This window comes from Diaphorina citri, unplaced genomic scaffold, assembly GCF_000475195.1.
Source record: "Diaphorina citri unplaced genomic scaffold, Diaci psyllid genome assembly version 1.1 scaffold1405, whole genome shotgun sequence".
NCBI lineage: Eukaryota > Metazoa > Arthropoda > Insecta > Hemiptera > Psyllidae > Diaphorina > Diaphorina citri.
In genome coordinates this window covers 63405-80474 of record NW_007378831.1, presented here as the reverse complement: position 1 = coordinate 80474, position 17070 = coordinate 63405, and the positions used below count along the sequence as shown (strand labels likewise).

At 40.3% G+C, this 17070-nt stretch overlaps 2 protein-coding genes and 2 long non-coding RNA genes across 4 annotated transcripts in view; all 4 read right to left on the bottom strand.

Annotated features, from left to right (window-relative positions):
* Positions 1-4393: 4393 nt before the first annotated feature.
* LOC103515725 (isoleucine--tRNA ligase, cytoplasmic-like) lies at positions 4394-14042 on the bottom strand. Its single transcript, XM_026828313.1, has 7 exons — positions 13861-14042; positions 9647-9853; positions 8186-8321; positions 7770-7837; positions 7113-7310; positions 4905-5070; positions 4394-4677 (listed from the first exon to the last, which is right to left on the bottom strand). The coding sequence occupies exons 2-7, from the start codon at positions 9800-9802 to the stop codon at positions 4394-4396; spliced, it is 1008 nt and encodes a 335-aa protein (XP_026684114.1). The 5' UTR covers positions 9803-9853; positions 13861-14042.
* On the bottom strand, positions 11718-12296 carry LOC113470118. The gene is made up of 2 exons (XR_003393297.1): positions 12206-12296; positions 11718-11781 (listed from the first exon to the last, which is right to left on the bottom strand). It is a non-coding gene; the product is annotated as an uncharacterized LOC113470118 (long non-coding RNA).
* Positions 12968-13716, bottom strand: LOC113470119. The gene is made up of 2 exons (XR_003393298.1): positions 13660-13716; positions 12968-13114 (listed from the first exon to the last, which is right to left on the bottom strand). It is a non-coding gene; the product is annotated as an uncharacterized LOC113470119 (long non-coding RNA).
* A 2374-nt stretch (positions 14043-16416) lies between the features above and the next one.
* LOC103515723 (potassium voltage-gated channel protein Shaw-like) overlaps positions 16417-17070 on the bottom strand; it is a gene marked incomplete at its 5' end in the record, with an annotated part of 61250 nt that continues 60596 nt past the window's right edge. Inside the window, one exon of the mRNA XM_008480661.1 lies at positions 16417-16442. Within this exon, the coding sequence (XP_008478883.1) occupies positions 16417-16442 (26 nt within the window). The remainder of the gene's footprint in view (positions 16443-17070) is intronic.

Genomic DNA, 17070 nt, shown 5'->3' with positions numbered 1-17070 from the left:
AAGAAAGAACAGACAGAAGAAACGAATTGAGAGATATCAAAGAAAATAAAGGTGGACCAGTATTAGAAACTCTAGAAAGTGATTTTACAAACAAAGTGATAGGTGAGGTAGACCGAGCTGTTCATATCAATGTACCCGATGTAAATATTGTACACAAACAAATTACAGGGGATTTAGAGTTAGAAATAGAAGAGGTACAAGGCAAAGGCCAAGGAAACTCTGATGATAAGCACGAACTTGTGAAAGTGGATAAAAGAAAGGCTGTACCTCACAGAGACGATAGGAAGGTTTTGCGACGAAGCTCTACCTATGATTTGTTTGTAGAAAAGGTGTATGGTGTCAAGAACACACCTATAAAAAATAACTGTCCTGAAGATCCCGATGGTCCTAAAAACCTGGAAAATCTTCTCCACGAAAGTGATTCCAGAGGCAAATTTGAACGCAAAAAACTCCACAAATTGAAAGCTACAAGCTTGGAAAACGAATACCACCACAGTTGGACCTGTAAGGATGCGACAAATGAAAAAGTTCTATGGTACCTGCATAGAAGTCGATCGAACGACCAAGAATACTGCCCAGTTGTTCAATATGGTTTTAACAATGAAGATGTCAGTGACCATGATGAATTCCCCAACAATTGTTGCAAATGTGACGAGAAACAAGTTCCCGTAGGCATCAAAGATTTCAATAACTACGTAAACTTTGAATCAATCAACAAAGGACTAGTTGATAAACTACTCAAACAACAACAGTACAAAGTTCGACATTCAATATCCCTGAATGATTCCTTCAAAAACGGCGAATACAGGAATAGACAAAAATGCGACATTTGTAAAAGCGTTCGGCCAAATGATTTGAAAGCTTTTCAAAGAACGCACCAATGTTTTGAGCATACACATAGCTGCTGTCAAGCGGGAAACCAAACACGATCGATTGTATTTGAAAAGTGTTTGCCAAGTTCACATATAAATGAAGAATTTTACAAACTGCCACCCAAGAGGGCTACTAACTCTTGTAAAAGCTTTGATCAGTTGAGCCTTACTACCAAACTCGATCAGTCAGAAAGGAACACAAAAGACTATTCAAAACAGAGGAAGAACTCTCAAACATATCAAACCCTAGATGAGATCAAAACTCTCAAAAGTCCAAAAGAAAAATTGAACGTTCAGCATGAAAAATATGAAAAGGCAGACGCGAGGATCGTTCAAATAATCAACAACAGATTTGAAATTGTCCATCCAGATCAAAACCAAAGTGATGAGACTTTCAACCAAGATACAAACGATCTATCCAACTTTACTCAAAAGACAAACGCTCAAACATGTTACTGCTCAACTAGAAACAAACGCGGCCTGTTACGTCGAAAGTCATTCGATCTGACCATGTATACCAGCCGAGAAAATCAGCTGCACCGGAAATATTTCGGGAAACTCAAGAGGGGGCACATGGCGCGCCGAAAATCGTGCGATTTCGGGCAAATCCGGGACGAAAGTCGACTTCCGTCGACAACTCAAAGGACACAGGACGTCGGTACAACTGTTGGGAACGGAAGAACCAAGCGGTGTTGGTCGAACGAATCGATCGTTGAAAAGGACCTGTGTAGCATTTTTGAAAACCCCATGACAGCTTACAACTTCCAAACACAGAATCTCATAGAAGTACAAAAAAAGAACAGATTTGAAGCTCTCTTTGAACACAAATATGAAGCGGACCTTCTAGGTTTGGAGTACACGAACAAAAACTCGTCAGAGATAAGAATTGAAGTGCCAAGATCAGCAGGATTTGGAAGAAAGCACCTGGCAAGAAGATCTTCATTTTCAAGTACGACCCACACTGAAGAACAATGGAACCTCAACCAACAATCGTACTTGGCCGAAACGAACTACCCAGATGTGAAAAAATCTGGTCAAGTCAAAAGAGGTGGTACTAACACTCCTAAGGAAATACCAAAGCTTCTTCACAGCAGATCGTTCCATATGGGAACAGTGGAAGTAGGAATTCTTGGGAGACATAGGAGACTGAGTGAGGAAGTGGGATACAAAGATTATAAAGGCAGTTTTCAGCAGATGGATGAAGAGGACAAGTCCTGTTTTGGAAAATGTGTGCTAAAAAAGAGGAAGTCTTTGAATTTATAAGCAAACGAATTTTGGTTGTGTTATGCATATTTGATGCTTGTTTAGGTACTTGTCACAAATATTGTTCCCTACTTAATGGCCTAATACACCTTGATACAACTCGAAGTCTGTCGTGCTAACCATTACACCAATTAGGTTGGGTTGGTTCAATAAATTTGACAAAATGTCCACACTTTTTCACTGCCATGTCCACTTCCCAAAGCCAATAAATTTCAAATTTCAACCCAATTTTTACACTGCCATTTCCACTTTCGAAAGCTAATAAATTTCCGACTCGATTTCCATGATGATTTTAAATTTTTAACTTCATTTGTTACCTATTAAGACTATTTTATGCATATTTTATCATTTATGTATATTTTTGTTAAAACTTATTTCTCTCATTGTATTTTACTTTCGTAAAGTTGCTTCAAAAAGATTTGTATTTTGTAATCTGTTTATATTAAGTATTTATGTATGTACGTATTTTGCATAGGTACTTATTACCAATTCGTATATATCTGTTTTTGGACACGGATAAGGATAAGTGTAGGTAACCTACTCCCTACTCGTATATATTTTTTCAAATTTTATTTGTCAAAACATTCCAAGAAATTTAAACCGAACAATTTCCGAGCTATTTTCATAGCAACAATAATTCGCACCCATAAACAACACTCTTTAATGGAGAAATGAGTTTAGATTGTCGACTAAAGGCCCGTTCCCACTTGTGAGTTTCATCCGATTTTTTTCCGAATGTCCTGTAGGCAGTGTAATTTAAATGAGAGTGTTCCCATCACACACGACACGATTTTTTCCGACCGACACAAAATGGCCTTGAAGGCAATGTATTAACAGAGTGTTCACACTGACGCACGACACGATTTTTTTTTTTTTTGAACAAGTGGGAACGTCCCTTTAACCTATTTCTCACACCTAAAACCTTCACGGAAACGTGGATGTTGCCGCCAAAAACACACATCGTTTATAAAACACCCACACTCATGTTTCTTCTAAGTCCCTGCATTACTTATCGTATTAAGAGATTGCGAGCTGGGGATAGTTTATGCCGTTTTGCTGTTGCAATGAGTTTCTAGACGCTGGTGTAATCCCTGGCATAGTTTATGCAACTTTACTATTGCAGTGAAACAGTTTCTAATATCTAGACGCTGTTTCTTCTAAGTCCCTGCATTACTTATCGTATTAAGAGATTGCGAGCTGGGGATAGTTTATGCCGTTTTGCTGTTGCAATGAGTTTTTAGACGCTGGTGTAATCCCTCGGATAGTTTATGCAACTTTACTGTTGCAGTGAAACAGTTTCTAATATCTAGACGTTGTTATAATCCTTGGAAGCTTTAGAAAGTTTGGGTGAGAAATTTGTTTGGGAGGGAAACTTTTGTTTCAATGCAGATATTAGCACGAGACAGTGTGTGCGGTAATAAAATATAATAGGACAGAAAAGCAGAAAAGAGCCATCGAAAAATATGTAAATTTCAATTGTCCAAAAGATTTTTTTCCACTCCCAGTTCTTCTTGTTTAGTAGTTTGTTTCTAGATTAAGTTCACTGAAGACTCTTTCTGTATTATGTTCTATGAAAATACCAAATAACTACACATCTTTTAGATTTAGAGTATTTAAAAGCTGGTTTCTGTTGATTGGTTTCTTTCTGATTAATGCTGTCCAATTACCGTGCACAATGGAGGATACTCCCCAAGTAACAAGATGGCCGGCTAGTATTTTCCTCAGGAAACCAAGGTTACAGACACATCCTGGCCAAGACAATCCTTATGAAGCAGTGCGAGACCGAGAACCTTGGACTGTGATTCGTGAACCGCAAATATGTGAGTTGCCCTTATCAATCCTGCCCACTTGATTAACATAGTCAGGACCGCGGACATGGGGTTGACCTAGGGTTGAGAGCGTCACTTTACAAGGAATTATCTTAATGGAGCGTTCGATTCTGGCGGGGTCAAAAGTTTTTCGAGTCTGTGCTTGGAGTTGGGGGTGCACTCAGCCTCATGAGACAAACTGAGACAGAGTAGTTCCTTTAATCCAGTAGCGACCAGTGGCGGCATTACCAGATTAAAAAGAAAGAATATAGAAATGACGGAAATAGTAAAGGAGGCTCTTAGTAATGCTGTGATAAAATAACGAAAAAATAAAAATGAATAAAAAAAAGGTGAAGAGGCTCTCAGCTTCACCATAAAAAAATCATTGTGTAGATTTTTATTTAACTAACCCTCTCTTACATGTGTGTTCTATTATTATATTATTAACTATTAACCCTCTCTCACCTGTTGTGAATCCTCAATGACTATCTTCTCGTCTACCCCTCCTCCCTGCAGTAGCACGAACGGGGCTCGTATGGTACTCGTAATGAACTCGTTAAACTCCGTCGCTACTCGGCCCAGTTCGGCCTCACTCGGGCTCACACTATAATACACGGTCACCGCATCGCTAGGCACCAGGTGCGCTTTCTTGCGCAACTTTTGAACTCGATTAACGATTTCACGCGCAACCCCCTCGTCTTGCATTCCCTGGTCTGGAGTGACGTCGAGTAGGACTGAAAATAGACGGGAATTAGAAATATAAATAACAATAGTGCTTATTTATACTGCTCGCATAGGACTGAAAAGTTCCTTTAGTAGCAGTAGGCTACTAATGATACTGTGGTCAAATTCTCAAATTATAATGAGGATAAAATTCCATACCTCGGCTGGGATTGAACCCACGCCCTTCTGTTTACCAGGCAAGCGTCTTGACCACTACACCACCGAGGGAGATACTAACCTAGGACATCATTGTCGGAGTGGGCCTGATAGGTTTCGGCCAACTGTTCAGCAGCCGGTCCAGCAAATCCCAACATGATACGAAGTTCAGACACCTCAATACGATGGCCTAGTAGTTCCGTGTAGCCTGCCTTCAGGATAGATTGTAGCTCTGTGTCTGTCAGATTCTGCGAAATACAAGTTTAGTCGATACAGTAAACGTAGAAAAACACTACCCTCACATCACATGAGAGCAGTGTAGCTATCGTGAACGAATTGACCGACTATATTTTGAGAGAACTTTGAATCACACTTTCTGACTCCCCATGAGCTCACGTGACGTGAGGGCAGTGTTTGTAGTATTTTATTTAGACACCCGAGGTATTATTTTGTACGCGTTACTAACTGCATAAGGTGAGGACTAGAGATGTATAAAGAGTGAGTAAGAACTACTCTTTGCACACTTTTCATTGTACTATTCAGTCGAGGAGTCAGATCCTAAAACATGTAACTCACTCTTCAACTCCCTTGAGGTATTGGGAGTTAAAATCTGACTCAATTACTGAGTACTCTGGGTAGTCCATTGAAAAGAGTAGTTATTTCTTGGGTCTCTTTAGCCCACACCTGAGAGCCGCCTAAGACGCGTTTCGCTCTTATTTGAACTCCTCAGTTAGACATAGCTCTCAGGTGCTGGCCAAGAATTTGGAAGTGATATTTATACTTCAGAGATGGAAATTGTGGAGAAACGAGAACCTGCGTTTTCTAAGTAAGATTTTATTTGTGTTGAGTGTTGTTGTGAGCGCCACACAAGTATGTGTCTCAGACGTTCTGAAGACTAAAGTCGGAATCTTTTTCCTCCACGCGCCTTACACTTTCGAGTCGCTAAAATGTATAAGTGAGCTTACGTAGATGAACGTCACTGAAGTCCCGGACTTTAAAGTATGGCTCTGTTTCTATCACATATGATTCAATGTTCAAAAAGTCCACAGTGACATAATATGCGGTTTCGTTCAAGCTGACTAGAATGGCCAAACCTTGCCCGTCACGTATTTGTCATGTTCATCCTGGCTACCTAAAAAGGGTTGACTTCACTTTTACCTATGCCATAGGGATCAAGGTTGTGAGGTCAGGCTAAGCTGGTGATTGATTCTTCTTAGGGGTTGCCAATAGAGCGAATTCAATGTCATACGTCTGACGTACTTACTATGTAGTTTTTGACGTACTTACTAGGTATTTATGAAATTTCCTATGGTGACAGTTAGTAACTTTACCATTATTAGGTCCTCCTCTTCACGTACAGAGATGCCCCTCGTCGATATTTGGAAAACTCAGCTATAAAACTTCACTTTTACCTATGCCATAGGGATCAAGGTTGTGAGGTCAGGCTAAGCTGGTGATTGATTCTTCTTAGGGGTTGCCAATAGAGCGGATTCAATGTCATACGTCTGACGTAGGTACTTACTATGTAGATTTTGACGTACTTACTAGGTATTGATGAAATTTCCTATGGTGACAGTTAGTAACTTTACCATTATTAGGTCCTCCTCTTCACGTACAGAGATGCCCCTCGTCGATATTTGGAAAACTCAGCTATAAAATTACCGAGATCTTTGAATGAAATAACGGTGGTGCAACTTCATCCCAAACAACAGATCGTAATCGCTCAAGCTATATTGAGCGTACTATTGGCAATGTTTGCAATTTACTAGACAAATTTAATATCATCAAATACCCGGGTCTTAGCTATAAAATTACCGAGATCTTTGAATGAAATAACGGTGGTGCAACTTCATCCCAAACAACAGATCGTAATCGCTCAAGCTATATTGGGCGTACTATTGGCAATGTTTGCAATTTACTAGACAAATTTAATATCATCAAATACCCAGGTCTCGGTTGTTAAAAGCAATTACCTCCTGCTCGCTGAATAAGTGAATAACTCTGCGCTTTACAGTTATAATTTTGAACGTGGGGTGTGAGGTGTAATGGATTCCTTTTAAAATGTTGGACAGATGGGTCCCAGGTGGTTTTACAATGTAGGAGACTGGGGTTCGAGATCAGGCCCAACAAACTTTTCGTATGGAGCGAAATGGCTTTATGACATGGATGCTAATTGCCGATGACTTAAATAAATATCTAGCCCCTGCAATATATTAATTTAGAGACCTAAAAAAGGCGTTTGATTCCGAGTGTGACTAACTCAAGGTTCGATTAAGTGTCACAAGAGGGCACCAATGTCGCCTGTGACGTTGAACTGATCTAGGGTAACTGTGGATGGTGTGTTGAACAAGGACTGAAGGCGGGGTAGAAGGTCTGACTTGGACAGGCAGGGGGTGTCCTCAGGGTTCCTCAGAATGAGGACTCCCTTCTGGGAGTTATACTCCACGTTAACAAACCTGGGGGGAAAATCACCAAGGGTTTGTGTGAGCTTACTTACAAGAGACCCGGGTTCAATTACCGGTAGTGTCGAAAAATTAAAATAATCATGGCCAGGACCACAGTGTGAGTTTAAACGTAGTTCAAGTTTCATCTGATTGGTTGATTTCGAATTTTTTAGCCAAGGCAAAATTCAAGAGTTAAACCAAATTTAAACTTAGACTGTGACCCCGGTCATAGTAGCTAAGATGTTTTACCTGTGAGATGTCGTAGGTTCTGGTACAGATGTTCACACAGGAAGGGGGTGTAAGGCGCCATGACTCTAACCATGGTGAATAGAACTTTGGTGAGACTATTGAGCGCTAATACCTCGGTTAGGCTGTGGCATCATGATGAAATGAATGCTGCGTTCCAGGCGACCTGAAATGATCAGACCAAGCGTAAACCTTCTGGATAAGGATTAGATAGGAACGGGTTAACAGGAGGGCGTGGGTTCAATCCCAGCCGAGGCATGGAATTTTATTATACCTCGGTTAGGCTGTGGCATCATGATGAAATGAATGCTGCGTTCCAGGCGACCTGAAATGATCAGACCAAGCGTAAACCTTCTGGCTAAGGATTAGACAGGAACGGGTTAACAGGAGGGCGTGGGTTCAATCCCAGCAGAGGCATGGAATTTTATCGTCATCTATTTGATGATTTGACCATATAATAATGGAGCTCTAAGGGTTAGGTGGTAGAGAACGCCTTGGGAGTTAACCTCGCCTAGTGGTTACCTTCCACTCAAGAGTATATTAGTAAGTTCAACTTTTGGATTAAGCCATCTGATTGGTTGATTTCGAATTTTTTAGCCAAGGCAAAATTCAAGAGTTAAACCAAATTTAAACTTAGACTGTGACCCCGGTCATAGTAGCTAAGATGTTTTACCTGTGAGATGTCGTAGGTTCTGGTACAGATGTTCACACAGGAAGGGGGTGTAAGGCGCCATGACTCTAACCATGGTGAATAGAACTTTGGTGAGACTATTGAGCGCTACCTTACAATCTGCCGGACCTCCTTCACCCTGAAATATACGTAGGAACAATACAGGATTAATATCCTCCGTTCTTAAAACTAATTCATCAATCGCGCTACCTTACAATCTGCCGGACCTCCTTCACCCTGAAATATACGTAGGAACAATACAGGATTAATATCCTCCGTTCTTAAAAATAAATCATCAATCGTCAGAGTTCAAGAGATAATAACATAAACATAAAATTAGCTGGAAATGTTGCATGATTGGCCGGAAATATTGCGAAATTGGCCCTTTAAAAAAGGGTTTCATAAAAGGAATTGTAACAAGGAAGGTCTTATCGTCCCGAAATCGAGTGAAACCCCGGATGAAATGTCGCATGTTCCTTAACTTCGTACACAAAAAGCGCAATCCGAGGCTTAGGTGTAGGGGCAAACAGCCCTAAAGGACGGGTTTTTGCGAAATTGGCCCTTTAAAAAAGGGTTTCATAAAAGGAATTGTAACAAGGAAGGTCTTATCGTCCCGAAATCGGATGAAACCCCCGAATGAAATGTCGCATGTTCCTTAACTCTGTACACAAAAAGCCCAATACAAGGCTTAGGTGTAGGGACAAACAGCCCTAAAGGATGGGTTAAGCTCCTCCGAATCTAGGAAGTCCATGTTTGTTCATGACGTCACACTTAACCCTAGAAAGATAGACTGTTTTTTAGGTACTTTTTAGGATAGACATAATTTTCACTCAATCATTGAAAAGAGCGTTTTTGCGACTATGAGATGCAGAGTCAAGCTCCTCCGAATCTAGGAAGTCCATGTTTGTTCATGACGTCACACTTAACCCTAGAAAGATAGACTGTTTTTTAGGTACTTTTTAGGGTAGACGTAATTTTCACTCAATCATTGAAAAGAGCGGTTTTTGCGACTATGAGATGTAGAGTCGAAAAAATAGATATGTTTCAAGTTTCAATACATTATTTTTATTATTTAAAACAATAAAATTATCACGAAAATAAAAGAGGTGTGAATAAAAATTTATCCTTCTAGGGTTAAGCGGTCTATAACGGATATCTGGTAAAAAGTTCGAGTTTCGAGTGCCCCCTCACACTGCACTTAGAAAATGAGTTTCGAGTGCCCCCTCACACTGAACTTAGAAAATAAATAGATATGTTTCAAGTTTCAATACATTATTTTTATTATTTAAAACAATAAAATTATCACGAAAATAAAAGAGGTGTGAATAAAAAATTATCCTTCTAAGTACTTATCTAGTTCTAGGGTTAAGCGGTCTATAACGGATATCTGGTAAAAAGTTTGAGTTTCGAGTGCTCCCTCACACTGAAGTTCGAGTTTCGAGTGCCCCCTCACACTGAACTTACCTTGAGGCGGCGTCGATTCATGCGCACATACCAGTTGGTCAGATTGTCTATGAACAGAACTAGGCGTGGTACTACCGTGTACAATCGGTAGGCAGCCATTTCCTTGCGTACAAACTCAATGAGAGATTCCGAGAAGGAGATGATCCAAGCGTCCATGATGTTTGTCGAACCTTCAGCCTCGTTATACTGGAAGGATAACTTTTCTTCCTGTGGGAAGAATAGGAGAGAAAGTGGTTGGATTCGTCCAAGAATACGGGTCACAATAGAGCCGATTTAGCACCTTTTTTCCCTCCTGAATGTAGTAATACATATACTAAAAGTGGAAGGATAACTTTTCTTCCTGTGGGAAGAATAGGAGAGAAAGTGGTTGAATTCGTCCAAGAATACGGGTCACAATAGAGCCGATTTCATTTAGCACCTTTTTTCCCTCCTGAATGTAGTAATACATATACTAAAAGTATTGCCTGAACATTTGAAGCATCTACCTCCAATTAATGCGTTGCCTGCGAAGGAGCTTTGCTCGGGACATTGGATGTGACGTCATCGCCTACGGGAGCGTATGCCATGACGTCAAAGTTCATGATTTACCGGCATTTTTTTAATCGATTTATCTCAGGCTTTACGAACTAGCAGAGTATTCTGATGCAATGTTGTCAGATTGCTCTCGGTTACGACCGCGCCATCTGGTGTCGTGAGAGAGAACTGACGCCCGTAAATACCGAACAAGATTTCCACCTGAAATTACAACAAGACGTAATAAAGGAACTTTTTTTTTTGAGATGAGTGTTTATTTCGTACAATTACCGGTAGGATTAAAAGATTTAGATGTTCCGGTCCTGGCCATGAACATCTAAATTTTTTATCAAAAATTCGGGGGAATCGACAAACGCCCCCAGGACCACAATGTGAGTTTAAACTTAGTTCAAGTTTAACTCCTGGATGAGGCAATCTGATTGGTTGATTTCAAACTTTTTAGCCAATTAGACTGTTTAAGTAGCTGATTTCATTATTTTTAGGAGTTAAACTCCGATTGAACCCCCGACCATAAATTAATCACTTTAAAGACGAGAATTCCTAAGCTACCAACTGGTAACCTTTTGGTTTGACATAAAAAAAACTTATCTTATTTTAAATAATCAAAACAACAGTTCAATCACTTACTTGGAATACACAGCCGAGGAGTAAACCGTGTCTCCAGTGTTGCCAACATCTCCGTCCACACTCACTTTACGAACTAGCAGAGTATTCTGATGCAATGTTGTCAGATTGCTCTCGGTTACGACCGCGCCATCTGGTGTCGTGAGAGAGAATTGGCGCCCGTAAATACCGAACAAGATTTCCACCTGAAATTCCAACAAGGAAAGAACAGCGATGTTATATTGAAGAAGTAATAAAGGAACTTTTTTTTAGAGATGAGTGTTTATTTCGTAGCAATGAAATAACTGCTAAATTAGACTCGTCTAATCTGTGTCGTAGCATGCTCATCCCGTAGTATGGCCTCTCATCAGATGGGCGAGAAGAGACACAATACTTCCCATTTAGGTGCTGGGTCAACACGAGAACACAAGAAAGTAACCCGTTGTTCAATATTTGCAATCGAAAAACGAGTACAAATTTTGGTCGATGGTGGTTAATCATATTTAACATTAGTTCCAGTAGCTCAGCGGTAGAAAATTGAACTCGTAATCCAGGACTCGTGCCGTTTTTCTTCTTCTTTATTGTTATTTCTTTTAATTTATTATGTTATGGCTGTCCATGAATTGTAAATAAATATACTTGAGTATTTTGTTAAAAAGAAGAAAAAGAAGAAGAAGAAGAAGAAGGGGGGGGGTGCAAAATGACACAGAGAAAATCCTGCCAATGCGAATGAAATTTAATAGAAATTAACAAACGGTTCTGACATACCGAATTGTAGCTAAAACTCTCCCATTGGCTGTTGATTTTTTTTTTTTTTCCTGAATTCTACGGGACACGTCCCATTTATTACAATCAAAAACTTGTACTCACAGTGTATCCAAAAAGCTTTAGAATGGTGACGTGATATTATATTGTCAAGTCACTTACCTACAGTTTGGTTGTACGGTGGGTTCACCTCCACTTTTGGTGATGATCAGTTTCAAATTGGAGCCTTTGAGCTGAAAATAAAACACGAAAAACTGGTATAAGATAATACTGAGTACCACACTAGGCTTGCATAGCGGAGTTTCTGCATTCAATTCCTGGCGGGGTCACAGTTTTTCGAGTCTGTGCTTGGAGTTCGGGGTGCACTCAGCCTCATGAGACCAACTGAGACAGAGTAGGTCCTTTAATCTTTAATCCAGTAGCGACCAGTGGCGGTAATACCAGATTAAAAAGAAAGAATAAAGAAATGACGGAAATAGTAAAGGAGGCTCTTAGTAATGCTGTGATAAAATAACGAAAAAATAAAAATGAATTTAAAAAAAAAGGTGAAGAGGCTCTCAGCTTCACCATAAAAAAATCATTGTGTAGATTTTTATTTAATTAACCCTCTCTTACATGTGTGTTCTATTATTATATTAACCATTAACCCTCTCTCACCTGTTGTGAATCCTCGATGACTATCTTCTCGTCTACCCCTCCTCCCTGCAGCAGCACGAACGGGGCTCGTATGGTACTTGTAATGAATGATGCCTATAAGATAGGCGAAACTCGAGTCGGAGTAGAAAAACACAAATACCTAGTATCCAGTAATAATAGAAACGGTAAGAATAACTAAAAGTATTGCCTGAACATTTGAAGCATCTACCTCCAATAACGTGCGTACTACGACTTTATCGGGACACTTTAACTACACAAGAACATTAGGTGCGCAGAGAATACGAGTATTCAACAATAGAATAGGATATTTTTAATCCTGTCAAAACAAAAGTGAAATTTTACTTTAAGCCCGAAATGGAGCAGTTGCAAATGGGTAAAAATTATAAATAAATGGTCGATTCCTATGTAAAAAGTTGGGAAATATCCAAATCTGAGGTCAAAACTCCGAAAAAATAACTGTAAAAGGTTGAAAATTCATTTTTTATTTTCCGTTCTAATGAAAGAGTTCAAATATGTGTGACGTCAGACTTTACGCCGTTTTTTTCGTCCGTTAGGTAGCGCCACTATGCAAGCGTGCTAGCGGAGGAGCAGAAAGAACTGCGCAGAAACGTATGCACAAACACATTAATGCGTTGCCTGCGAAGGAGCTTTGCTCGGGACATTGGATGTGACGTCATCGCCTACGGGAGCGTATGCCGTGACGTCAAAGTTCATGATTTACCGGCATTTTTTTAATCGATTTATCTCGGGATGCCAGTTCGGCCTCACTCGGGCTCACACTATAATACACGGTCACCGCATCGCTAGGCACCAGGTGCGCTTTCTTGCGCAACTTTTGAACCCGATTGACAATCTCGCGCGCAACGCCCTCGTCTTGCATTCCCTGGTCTGGGGTGACATCGAGTAGGACTGAAACAAAAACAGAATGAGAATCAGAAGGAGAGTAAGCCAGCCCGGTTAGCGTGGAGGATAAATCGGCTACCTTGTAAGCGCTAGGTCGCAGGTTCGATTTCCACCAGGGGTAGAATAAAATATACCTTGTTTGTGCTGCTCGAATGAGACTAAAGAGTCCCTTTACTCCAGCAGTCTAAAGAAGGTCTCGTGTATTTTATGGGTTTAACAGTGTAATATATAAGGTTTACATCAAAGGACCTTGCTGAATTTAATAAATTGGTACTTTATCCTAAACAGATAAGGTCCGTTCTGGGAATGGCTTGTTTTTTTTATCCTGCCCTCCTTCTCTAGATATACGATTTCGAGACGACAAAACCTCAATAGTTGTTACAGTTCCTTCCATCTTCTACCTATAAAACCAAATTAAAAAAAAGTGGCTTTAGATACTTTGGAGATACTAACTTACTAACCTAGGACAATAAGTCACAAAAGATCTAACCAGGTCGCGATGACAGAGGACGTTTATTATAGCCCATGGCCCTACTTATGCTTATACTAACCTAGGACATCATTGTCAGAGTGAGCCTGATAGGTTTCAGCCAACTGTTCAGCGAGGATCTAGAAGTCGTAGAAGAAAAAGAAAAATTACGTTGGTCCTCATTTTTCCTGCTCTATGACTTTGAAACATCACCCAAGTAAGCCCAACTGATCTATTAAAAAAGAAAATATGCTTAGACTGGAAAAAAAGAAAAAGTTCTTACCGTGTTGAATCGCTCTATATTCTGAATGAGGAAGCGGTAAGCATTGTACCAAGGCAGGAACACATCCTTCAGCACATCTCTTACTCCTTCTTCTTTGAAGCGAAGATTCTCGGCTCTCACTACTGGAGAATTGATCAGGTAGAGTCTGAGAGCGTCTGCGCCGAATCGGTTGATGACCTGGACAGAATAGAATATACCTTGTTTATCGTGCTGGGAGAAGACTGAAAAATCTGTTTACCCCCGCAGTCTAACCAAGGTCTCATATATTTGGTTTCATCAATTATTTGCGGTAAAAAAAGAGCTGAAAAAAAATCTGTGTTTGCCTGAGATCGAACCCATAACTGCGAATATTGCGAACAAACCGCGGATACTGCGCACAAAACGCGAATACCGCGAACAAAATGCGAATACCGCGAACAAAACGCGAATACCGCGAACAAAACGCGAATACCGCGAACAAAACGCGAATACCGCGAACAAAACGCGAATACCGCGAACAAAACGCGAATACCGCGAACAAAACGCGAATACCGCGAACAAAACGCGAATACCGCGAACAAAACGCGAATACCGCGAACAAAACGCGAATACCGCGAACAAAACGCGAATACCGCGAACAAAACGCGAATACCGCGAACAAAACGCGAATACCGCGAACAAAACGCGAATACCGCGAACAAAACGCGAATACCGCGAACAAAACGCGAATACCGCGAACAAAACGCGAATACCGCGAACAAAACGCGAATACCGCGAACAAAACGCGAATACCGCGAACAAAACGCGAATACCGCGAACAAAACGCGAATACCGCGAACAAAACGCGAATACCGCGAACAAAACGCGAATACCGCGAACAAAACGCGAATACCGCGAACAAAACGCGAATACCGCGAACAAAACGCGAATACCGCGAACAAAACGCGAATACCGCGAACAAAACGCGAATACCGCGAACAAAACGCGAATACGTAAAAAAAAAAAAAAAAAAAATGGACTTGGAAAAAGAAATGTTCAAACACTTCAAATTCAAACGTAATGTTACAAATGACCTTCAAGTCTCAGTTGGGAAAACCTCCCTTATAAAGTCAATGTCAATTAAAAATTAGCGAGAAAAGAGGCTTGATCTAGGGAAATGTAACAAGGAAATTATGTAGGTTTTATCGTCCCGAAATTGAAAGACAGGATAAGAGAAGGCCTGATGTTCCGAGAACGGGCCTCCCCTGTTTAGGATAAAGTTCGCCCCGTAAGGGAATTGAACCCGCGAGCTAGGGATTACAAGGCAGACGCCCTACCCTTCAAGCTAACTAGGCTAGCAATTGTTTGAACTTAATCTTGCAAAAGGCCTTCCTTTCACTCTGGCGAACGGTCTCTTTTTTCTGTTGTTGAATCGCTCTATATTCTGAATGAGGAAGCGGTAAGCATTGTACCAAGGCAGGAACACATCCTTCAGCACATCTCTTACTCCTTCCTCTTTGAAGCGAAGATTCTCGGCTCTCACTACTGGAGAATTGATCAGGTAGAGTCTGAGAGCGTCTGCGCCGAATCGGTTGATGACCTGGACAGAATAGAATATACCTTGTTTATCGTGCTGGGAGAAGACTGAAAAATCTGTTTACCCCCGCAGTCTAACCAAGGTCTCATATATTTGGTTTCATCAATTATTTGCGGTAAAAAAAAGAGCTGAAAAAAAAATCTGTGTTTGCCTGAGATCGAACCCATAACTGCGAATATTGCGAACAAACCGCGGATACTGCGCACAAAACGCGAATACCGCGAACAAAATTCTGCTAGCAGTGCCGAACCCATGTAATATATCTCATGCCAGTAAACCAGACTAGATTTCTGCATTCCTGTGATGCCCCCATTCCCAATGATCCTCAAAATATAACAAACCTGTCGTCTAATTATAAATCACCCACATAATTCTAGAAGGATGCCTTTCATACAGATATTGTATCACATTTATTACCTATTTAATGATAGTCATGTCAGCACTAAAAAAATTACAGAATCAATGATGCTAATATTTTGACTCCATAGTTCAGGCTGCACACTATACTTCTCAAGGTGGATATCTGTTTTGAGCATCGCATCGGTGGGATTTTTAGTGTTTCGGGTAGCCCCTCCCAAATACTCCAGTTTTATATTTCACGTGTCATGACAGCATCTCTAACAGAACGAAGAGAAGTAGGCCTATATGTGACGCTGAACAGCATGGAAATGTGACAAGAAAAAAGAGAACATGAATGCCAAAGCATCATCTCATAACAAAAAAACAATTTGGTTGTTATACCCAGTTGATGTAGCCAGAACATCGATATAGGAGCGTCAGTCACATAGTGAAACATGATTATTTCCGTAGAGCAACAATATAACAAATACCATTATACACGTAGATGATATTAGGTACACTCGTATTAAACAGACTACGAAATGAGGAGCAGTTCAAGCCAGGGCCGAGTCTAGAAGGCAAGAGACCATCAACAATGACAGCAATAGTTCAATAGACCTATTTACCAGCATTATAAACATAACTGAAAATATGAAACTAGTTTAATCAGGCTGCAGTGCATCATAATCTGCAAAATGTTGAGAGTAGTAAAAACAGACTTAATGATTCAGTGAGGAACTTGGTTGAGATAATGAGCGATTGCAGTTAAATGATTATTCCAGATAAGATTGTGGATCACAGAAGTCCTCTATAATAAATCTTACTGATTATAGTTTGCAGCAAGTAATAGGTACTCTAAAGGGAAAATGTACTTTTGAATAGTGTGTGAAGTTCACGATTTGTCTTATTAGAGAGCTTTAGCAAAGCCTCAGTAATTGACGGTACGGATCCGTTATCATAACCATAATTGTCGCCGTAAAAAAGAAAGAATTTTCGTTTGAAGTTGGAGCATTTATTGAGATTGTTCGGAACATAGCTTGACGTAAACCAAGTCCTGCTATGTGTGTAACGTTAGAGCAGGTAATATGTCACACAATTGTCACACTGACAAAGACACAACCTAGAAAAGGGGAAAAAAAATAGGGATTCCCGGTTTTTACCCGGAAAAAAAGAAAGGCCCCCCCCCCCAAACAAAAAAAACTATTTTGCATCAAATAAAAAAAGAACAAATACCTACCAATGAAGTAATTCGAAATAAAAACATCCTTGTACCTATCTTTGGGTAAAACTGCTTTACCCAAGGATAGGTACTAAAT